The sequence below is a fragment of the Montipora foliosa genome, chromosome 9, assembly GCF_036669935.1.
Source record: "Montipora foliosa isolate CH-2021 chromosome 9, ASM3666993v2, whole genome shotgun sequence".
Classification (NCBI taxonomy): domain Eukaryota; kingdom Metazoa; phylum Cnidaria; class Anthozoa; order Scleractinia; family Acroporidae; genus Montipora; species Montipora foliosa.
In genome coordinates, this window is record NC_090877.1 from 32,049,111 (window position 1) to 32,059,462 (window position 10,352).

Genomic DNA, 10,352 nt, shown 5'->3' on the forward strand with positions numbered 1-10,352 from the left:
TTCGAATGTTCCGGTAACGCGTACGATCATACCGTCAACAGTATGAACGGAATCCACAAAAAGGCCTCCTCCATTTACAAGCATCATAACAATATGACAGTGAGCACATACAAAAGCTCAACCTGCAAAATGATTCTTTCAGCGCTAGAGTGTTTGTTAAGGTCCTCTTGACTGTGTTAGTTATAAATTCCAGCCTTGCCAAGCCTAGCTACCTATGCTTTCTATTTAAATTCAAAGCCTGGTTTACTTATTCACTCTCAGGTTTAAATGGCTTGTTAAACAAACGGTCACAGGTTTGATGACCGAACTGACAATTCTACGGCAGTGAGTGAGCTTGAAGCGAACGAACGAGGCAGCAAGCTAATCGGGAGAAGAACATACTTTTCTTCAAAATGCAAGGGATTGTGGTCAAAGGCGAAAGGAATTGTGGTTATGCGCGAATGGAGGAATGTGATCTTGTGTAAGCAAGTTGCACTTTACAGAGAAGATTAGAACAGAAGCTTGCTTTTTACTCTTCTACTGAGTTCATTTTCGCTTCTTTGATGCTGCTTTTATCCATTTATATGAACTTCATCGCATCTTTGTGAAGTACAAATAGGAAAAGCTGTAAGGCTAAACTAAAGTGATAAGTGGTCAAGATTCCGTTAAATATAAGTTCCGATTGAAAAAAAATGCATATGGCGTCTTCGAAAGGAACTCACATGTCGAATATCTCGATGGTCTTCCATCCAGAAAGCAACTTTTTGTCGTGAAAGCATCTCAAAGGAAAGCAGTGAGTCAGGCGCGGTTATTTGATATTGACCACTGTCAAGCTGAATTTGGTGATTCACAAGTCTTTCTCGTGTCAGGAACCCATGACCCGGAGCCTACAACTCTACTTTGTTCCTGTAACGGCGTTTTCACAGACCGATTTATTTTTAGATTGAATTTCCCGCGAATGAGACTCCCACAGGAGCCCGATGACCTATTACAAGAAATTAAGCTGACGTCGTAGGGTCACCGAACCGGAACTGCCTTTGTTTTTTGACCTAATTCACGGGAAGGGCTAGTCTAAAAATAAACCTACTTGTGAAAACGCCGTTTCACAGACGCTGTATGGAAGTTGCACGCTCCAGATGGGCTCCTGCTCGTGTATAGTAATTCAGTCACACGAAAAGTAGAATTAACTTCGCGCTTCAACTTGCTACGAAAAAGACGTTGAAGTGAACTTGGAAATGATCAACATGTTCGATGTCAATGTTGCGCTATGATTCCCTTTTATTTCCTTCAATCTTTCTGGGTTTCGTTTAGGCAACAGAGGACGTTTTCCGTGTTTCCATAGCCTCATCTAAACACGAGGGGGAGTTGGGAGAGTTTGAGACAGTTATGCAAACCCGAGAATTCTCCCAACTCCCCCGAGTGTTTAGATGAGGCTACGGAAATACGGAAAAAAGTCCTCTATTGCTTTTATAAATTATTTGTCAAATATAATTCAACAAATGAAGGAAAATGCTGTTTTTTTTACTTATTGATTGAAACTGATTTTCTTGTCACACGCTCATGTTTCCTACCAAGAGAAAATGAGGGGACAGAGAGGGAGGCTCCCGGTCCAACCCTTGGGGTATGTCATGTCCACGAAAGTTATTTTTAGACGAGCGGAAGTCTTTTTACTAGCGGAAGTCTGTCTTCCGAGACGTCCGCATGCATGCCAACCTCGGTCTTATGTTTGAATGGATATAAATATTCGTCACCCTTCCACGTGCGCCGCCATGTTCTCTTTTTACTAAGAACCTGAGAGCAAGGCAAGACTGCGTGCGGACGTCTCGGAAGACAGACTTCCGCTCGTCTAAAAATAACTTTCGTGGACATGACATATCCCGGCTAACGCCCTGAGCCTCCCTCTCTGTCCCCTCATTTTCTCTTGTTCCTACCAACCAACCAAAACGCGCGTCTGACAATACCTAACGAATCAAAATACGTGTGATGTCACAGCTGTGTTCTATACTCTCATCAAAACACAGTTATTGTCCAATGAGAGTGCGCGTACTATCCCAATTATTTTGTAAATTTTTGTAGTAATCACATGTCCTCTCAGGGAACTATTTACGTTATCGTTTCTGAAGAAACGATGCGTAGTTACTAAGTATGATTTTGCCACAACTTACATTTTAAAATCAAACAGATAGCACTTACTTATGATTTTGAGTCTTCTCAAAGAGGCAAAATATATAGTTTCAATCAGTCACATGAATCATGGCAATCGGCGATTATTAAATCCATCTTAAGAAGTACACAAGTATGCAAGTGTCCTCCAACTCTTGTTTTCCCTCTTTTCTTGAGTGGGGTCCAGAGGGGGGTCCCGAAGGGGGCCACGTTTGTACCATCCCTGCTCAGGACCTAGCAATTCAAATCTCCCTTCAATTCCACCCATGGACCGTCGTTAAATCACCGCAAGCATAGTTAAACATCTCCCTTCCCCTCGGCAGCATTTCTACCATCAAGGAAAACTAGTTTTCTTTTTGGTGAATATTGTGCGTACCATACCACCGTGTACCAGCATTCGCACTTATCATTACTTATGAGATAACACAGAAATTTTACACAAGAAAGCTCTTTTATTTACGAAAAGGAATTTTGTGACGAAATTGCTGTCGCGAAGACGACAAATTCAGTTATCTCCGGCTCCGAGGCATCAGTAGAACGTGATCGCCAGGTTTGAGCCACTTATTGCCAGAAAAAATCACCGGTTTGAGTTTGAGTTTTTTCCTGTCATCTGGAGTTTCTACTTCCACCTTAAAAAAAAACCAAAAGATTAGTTTTCAACGTAAATAACACAGCATTATCCTATTCTAAATATTAATTAAAGGTAGTAAAATGTGTTTATCAATACTGAGCTCAAACGCTGTCTACAATAACTGCTAAAACGTTCGGAACGTTAGACTTGCAATTGGGCTTTGTGAGCTGAATATTCAAAATAGGCTCAATTTAATACGTTGTTTGTTTTTATGCGTTTCGCAATACATTGTATATAACATACATACACTTATTTACAAATCACACTTCCTTTTTTGGTGGTTGCCGTGAGCCACTGGGCATGTAGATTTTGTCGGTCGAATCCCTTCTCAGGCTGAATCCGTTTTTACCTGTAGGTTAAATTGAGTCTCGTGATCCTCATATATGCCGTCTACCTAGTTTAAAGCCCCCCAAAAGGATTCAAAGCACCTATACTTTCCCTCAAGCTCTGTCTTACGCATCTCAACACATCTTCTTAATTAATGTTTCATATCATCTTACCAGCTTCTGTATTCATACACCTATCCATTCAGTCACTGAAAAGAGTTAGGGAACAAAGAATTGTACTGTGTACTTATCGGTACAAGAACTCAAGACTGCCAGATCTTTAGTCCTGTGTATTCACCACTACACTACAACGAAGAACTTGCTTATCCATAGTAGGTCAATTGATATCTTTGTATAATAACCAAATCTAATCCTAACCTGACCTTAATTTTTCTCTGGGCTTAATTTATGCTCCAGAAAAGTTTCTTCAATCCGTCTGAGTGCGTATTCAATCTAGGTAAAATGAGGATCACTAATTTAACCTAGGTTTAAACGGATCAACCTAAGAACGGATTTTACTTGCAACATAGACGCTTATGCCATCACCGTGTAAGAGTGAGTGTCCAAGGTGACGGAATTTTTTTGGAGGAAGGGTGAGGGGGGAACCGAAATCTCACTCAAGACTTTCCCCTTCGTAGTTTGTTTCCTTTTTCTTGTCTTTATCCACGCTGTCGAAAAACACAGAGGGCAGGAAGTATCATACGAATACTATGAGGTAAAGAAAACCTAAAATAAATATGGATTTACGGTTTACGATGTTCAACTCTCTCATAGCTACCACTTAAGAAACAATCGTTTTGTTTCTCAGTTAAATACTGTTTCAAGAGCTCTCTCTTAAGCGTGGACCTGCTATACCCACACAAAGGACAGCCACAACACCGGGCACTCCATCTCCTACTATTCCTACTATAACCGCGACCTCCTACTATTTACGAATAGTGTCTTGGTTCTTTAAGGTCTCACAGGGAACTTATGAACGTGAAGATATTTGTGAGACGGGGTCTACCGTTTATTCTACGCGAAGAGTTGAGAGTTTAACAATTTGCAGCAGGATAAAATTACAAAGGCAGAACTTTCTCCTCAATTATTTTATGATCCTGGGTGTTGATCTGGACGGGGTTCGAAACCGCGACCTCCCGCGCGACAGCTCGATGCTCAACCAACTGAGCCACCGGTGACATATTCTATTGTTTTCTCCGTCCCGTAAAGCCTGGTTTTTCCTGCGACATAAGCATTAGCAGTGTAAACCGGGAGTGACATAAGCATAAGCAAAAGCATATGAAATAGGAATAGTTTCAATTTTTTTATGCTAATGCTTATGTCACGTTAATAATTGTGCAAACCAGGTGAAAGATATACAGAAACATAAAACCGAGGTGTTAACTGTTTTTGATGCCAGCGTATATATTCAAGATAATGGTGCCTAAGATGGCGTCCGAAGGTACTGTTTGCTGAGATGGCAATAATCCCTGCCTTTACGACAAATCGTGAGATGAAGTATCCTGAAATAAAATTCTCGGTCCGCTAGTTGCGGTTCTCGTACCAGATCACCACAGTGTCCTTGCTCTTTCCTCTTTTGGAACATATCCCTTACCCAACAGGACCTCTTGCCGTTTTCTCGTTCTCTCTCTTTTTGCCTGTCGTCTTCTTCTAAGTAGCAGCAATAGAAGGGTAGAATTTCTTATTCGTCTACCACTTTGGGAACTTGGCTCGTCCCATGCTCCAGCGAGCTCGAGCTTTTTTCTGGAGCTAACGGCGCTTGCGTATGTCAATTCTCTTACGCTTGTGCAAAAAGTGTTCATTATGCTTACGCTTACGTTGCAGTGTAAAACAGGCTTGAACGACCACCCGACATAATCATGTGTGATTGTTGGTGAATCATTACTCAGAAGTGACAACAGTTATTGTTTTCGTGGATAAGCGGTCAAATGCGACCAAGTAATGTAAATACAGTATCTAGAGTTCAAATATATGTTTGACGTTGCTTTCCTTGGTTTTGGTCGATTTACATTTCAGGTGATTTTTATTGACATGAGACACATTGACAAGTACACTCTACTGTCGTTTTCCCAAAACTTCGTGCATGTGAAAAAACAAATAAATTAAATTCTATTTGCCTAATTTTAGCTGATAAGGTACCATTTTTGTGTAATTAATAAAACAATCCAATATTAAGCTTATTTTGATAATCTTTCCTGTAAGCGACCACCTTCTGTAAGCTACCACTTTTTTGTGCCCCAAGGGTGGTCGCTTACGATAGTAAAAAATAGTAGCTACATGCACGCTTTGCGGGCCTATTTTGTTAATTCACGTGACACGTGACGAGTTCCTTGGGCTGGCCCAGTCACGTGTCACACAGACTACTTTTTCAGAGGCTTTTCTTCCATTTTACTTACCTTGCTGAGAAACCAATCATTTGCAGTCCACCACCAAGACGACCCAGCCAGTCTCATCCTGAGCGAAACTAAGCTACCAATATTGGGAACAATCACGGGAAATGTTTCTTTACTGAGGAGAAAAATAATTTTTGCACCTCACATTGTTATTGTGAAGAATAATTGCAACTGAAGCAAACGAACAAACAAGTAAAAACAACTACAAGGACAACAACAGCCTATACGTACTCCCCCTCTAGATTACTTAAAACAGTGGAGGAGGCAGTGTAGCCAGGAGCTCATCAAGAGGAGCCTCTATCTTCTCTAATTCCTTGAGTCAACCCTTTCCCGAGTAAAGTTATTTTTAGGAACAGGTTTTTCCCGCGAAAAGTATCATAATTCCCTTGACGCTGAGATAGCTCTGTTTTGATTGGCTTTTATAACAGTGGGCGTGCTGAATGTCCCAAGGGAGATTGGCTTTTACAACAGTGAGCGTGCTGAATCTCCCAAGGGAGGTGTTCTATAAATAAATCTACTCGGGAAAGGGTTGACTCCGAGGCCAAGTATGGGAGATAGAGGCTCCTCTTAATGAGCTCCTGGTGTAGCCCAGTGGTTAAGGCGTTTGCCTTGAGATCCGGAGATCCCGGGTTCAAGACCCGCTCTGACCACTCGTTGAATTTGTTCCTGGTAGTCCCTGGTTCAACTTCCCACACATGTCCAATATACATGAACTGAGTCGGGTCGTCAATTTCTGTTGACGGCCCGACTCACCGGATGTCGGGTCGTGAAGTTTAAAAAGGAAGTAAGATTTACTGCCGGAAGTCGAACTGCCTGAGGCAGCTTCAACTATCTCGACGGATCGTGACGATCCGATCAGGTCGTGACGACCCGTCATTTGAAAAGTCGACCCGACTTTTGGAAGTGTCGGGTGGTGAGAGAAAGAAAAACTTCGATGAACAAAGGAGGCTGTGCTGCTCAAAAATGTTGTATGCTTCGTTCTCAAAGAGTAGCCACTAAAATATCGATATACGCGTAGAAAATTATAAACATCGACCAGAATAGCATTCACAAATGTTGCGAATATGTGTCCTTAATACCCTGACAACACGCCGTTCAGAAACAGAAATAATGACTGACTGTAATAGCGCTCCGAAATGTTGAATGACTCGTTCTTAAAGCGTAGCTATGGAAGTGTCAGGTGGTGAGAGAACGAAGAACTTCGATGAACAACGGAGGCTTTGCTGCTCAAAAATGTTGTATGCTTCGTTTTCAAAGAGTAGCGACTAAAATATGGATATACGCATAGAAAACTATAACAATCGACCAGAATAGCATTCACAAATGTTGCGAATGTGTCCTTAATATCCATATACCATGTTGTCCAGAAACAGCAATACTGATTGACTGTAATAGCGCTCCGAAATGTTGAATGCTTCGTTCTTAAAGCGTCGCGAAATCACTGGACACTTCCTCAAAACATATAGTAACGAAAATATCGATATACGCATAGAAAATTATAAACATCGTCCACAACAGCAATCACAAATGTTGCGAATGTGTCCTTAATACCCTGACAACACGCCGTTCAGAAAGAGAAATAATGACTGACTGTAATAGCGCTCCGAAATGTTGAATGACTCGTTCTTAAAGCGTAGCTATGGAAGTGTCAGGTGGTGAGAGAACGAAGAACTTCGATGAACAAAGGAGGCTTTGCTGCTCAAAAATGTTGTATGCTTCGTTCTCAAAGAGTAGCGACTAAAATATGGATATACGCATAGAAAACTGTGAAAATCGACCAGAATAGCATTCACAAATGTTGCGAATGTGTCCTTAATATCCTTATACCATGTTGTCCAGAAACAGCAATACTGATTGACTGTAATAGCGCTCCGAAATGTTGAATGCTTCGTTCTTAAAGCGTCGCGAAATCACCGGCCGGACACTTCCTCAAAACATATAGTGACTAAAATATCGATGTACGCATAGAAAATTATAAACATCGTCCACAACAGCAATCACAAATGTTGCGAATGTGTCCTTAATACCCTGACAACACGCCGTTCAGAAACAGAAATAATGACTGACTGTAATAGCGCTCCGAAATGTTGAATGACTTGTTCTTAAAGCGTAGCTATGGAAGTGTCAGGTGGTGAGAGAACGAAGAACTTCGATGAACAACGGAGGCTTTGCTGCTCAAAAATGTTGTATGCTTCGTTCTCAAAGAGTAGCGACTAAAATATGGATATACGCATAGAAAACTATAAAAATCGACCAGAATAGCATTCACAAATGTTGCGAATGTGTCCTTAATATCCTTATACCATGTTGTCCAGAAACAGCAATACTGATTGACTGTAATAGCGCTCCGAAATGTTGAATGCTTCGTTCTTAAAGCGTCGCGAAATCACCGGACACTTCCTCAAAACATATAGTGACTAAAATATCGATATACGCATAGAAAATTATAAACATCGTCCACAACAGCAATCACAATGTTGCGAATGTGTCCTTAATAACCTGACAACTGCTGTTCAGAAACAGAGATAATGACTGACTGTAATAGCTAGCGCTACGAAATGTTGAATGTCTCGTTCTTAAAGCGAAGCCATGGAAGTGTCAGGTGGTGAGAGAACGAAAAACTTCGATGAACAAAGGAGGCTTTGCAGCTCAAAAATGTCGTATGCTTCGTTCTCAAAGAGCAGCGACTGAAATATGGTATAGGCATAGAAAAGTATAAAAATCGTCCAGAATAGCATTCACAAATGTTGCGAATGTGTCCTTAATATCCTTATACCATGTTGTTCAGAAACAGTAATAATGACTGACGGTAATAGCGCTCCGAAATGTTGAATGCTTCGTTCTTAAAGCGTCGCGAATTGCCGTACACTTCCTCCAAACATCCAAGCGTAGCAAAAATCGCAGCAAGCTTCCTAAAAGCATCAAAAAATGGTGAATGGTTCGTTCGTTCGTAGCGAAATTAATACCCAGACAACCTGCTGTTCAGAAACAGGGATAATGATCGTTCATAAATGCGAGGATCATAGCTTAACTTGAAAACAGTTACTGTTTATTAATTTATTAATTTAAAGAACGACAACTCCTATGATACTGCAACGAGAAAGTGGCTGCTAACACGGAAACAAAAAGGCTGGGCAAATTCTTTCCCAAAAACTCCATCCTTAATTCACACAGATCTAGAAGCAATGATATTTGCAAAATCATTACTTCCTATCTGAGAACAAAGTGACGATTATGGCAGCATTTTTAGTTGCTTTCAGCTTAACGAAGTCACCAGCACCAACACGGTATCCTAATGACTTGCGGTTCTATCTTTAATTTGGAAAGTCAGACTTAAAATTCTACTACCTTACTCTATCATGTACGAATTCTAAGAGTTACGTTGAAAAAACCCCTTCCACACCAGCACTCATTAAAACTCTTACGCCCAAAAAATGTACAAAAATCCACAAATAAACCGTAAACCAGCACTATTGCTAAAAAACAGACTGAACAGACAAAAGCAAATAAAGAACTTCAAAACTATTGCCCAGTATTAATCACCTAAACGCGTCGAAGTCGTTATCAGATTTAATCTCTTCATGAAAAACGGAATGATGCTGATCTGTTGGAAGAACGCAGCATAACAATTCATTTCATGAGTTTTACGTCCTTTAAATCAGTATACCCCAAACGGCAACCTCGCGTTGTCGCTGCATGCTTCACGGTCACACGTTTCATAAAAACCCCTAATAAAGTATATATTTTCTGGAAGCTTAGGAATTGTAGATTCCGATTATTAGTTGATTTAAGGCAAGAAATAAAAACCTTTCCTAAAATAGCCCTCATTTTTCAAAAGTATATAGTTTTACAAGTTGAGTTCGTTTCCGGTCAGAATTTAACCGGAAACTACGTTTTCTTCACACCTTGATCCAAGAAACAACATTTTGATTAATTGTCTGGTTTGTTTTGTTTGTTTTTTTTTTTTCGCTGTTAAACTTTCAGTTTTTATAAGACACGCAGTAGCTTTTCTTAAATACTCATCACTTTCGAAGGAGGCAACAAATAAAAACTGCCCGACACGGGTTTATTGCCACATTATCGGGCAACATTCTTGCCAAATTTCAGTGAAAAAGGATGAACACTCGCTGTAAACGTGCGCCTCATTCGATGTAATTTGCATTTGAGTGTTGAGAAATAGTCATTTGTGGACAGCTTCTAATTAGAGAATTTATTGATAGAGTCGTTTTTCCTTTCTAACTTTGTCTAGAAGAAACCTTTTTTCGCAAACTTTTTGTTATTAAAAAAACTCTATGAGGTGTACCTGGAAATATCAAAAACTAAAATGGCAAAATTATCAATTTTGGGGTATACCGATACCTTACAACATCGCTCTCACGGGACCAAACACAATAACAAACCTACAACACAGTTTTGCCAAATTCATTTCCCTGCCACAATTGTAAGCTCACAGCCGCCGTACTTTTTACTATCCTGTGTCTTTAAAATGTTTAATTTGTGTTTCACCTCAGAGGCTAGCGCTTCAATATTACGCGACGATCGCAAACGAGTAACAAATATGAACTAGATGCTCCTGTGAAGCATACACTGGTTTGCCTGTGGTACGTGCTACAGAAAATCAGAAGGCACTGAATTGTGTGGTATTGAAATACAGCATTCCAGTCTCTGAAGAATAACAAATAAAAGAGAAGCGAGAAACATTGGCTTCTGGGCTGACATGTTGATAATTTTCAAGTTCCCTCACAACTTCTTTTCACCACAAGTGTGCCCTCTGAGCATCTGAAAGCTTTGTAATACTAAACTTCATTGAAGTCAATCCCTGTTTCGCGGGGTTAGCGTTAGTATGGGAGACCAAAACAA

The 10,352-nt window shown here is 40.4% G+C and overlaps 1 protein-coding gene across 3 annotated transcripts in view; it reads right to left on the reverse strand.

Annotated features, from left to right (window-relative positions):
• Window positions 1–2,597: 2,597 nt before the first annotated feature.
• Window positions 2,598–10,352, reverse strand: part of LOC137970175 (hatching enzyme 1.2-like) — a 63,184-nt gene continuing 55,429 nt past the window's right edge. For all 3 annotated transcript variants that reach the window (XM_068816689.1, XM_068816687.1, XM_068816688.1), the window contains 2 exons: window positions 5,496–5,607; window positions 2,598–2,771 (listed from right to left, as the gene is read on the reverse strand). In XM_068816689.1, the coding sequence (XP_068672790.1) occupies window positions 2,652–2,771; window positions 5,496–5,607 (232 nt within the window). In that variant the 3' untranslated portion in view covers window positions 2,598–2,651. The remainder of the gene's footprint in view (window positions 2,772–5,495; window positions 5,608–10,352) is intronic.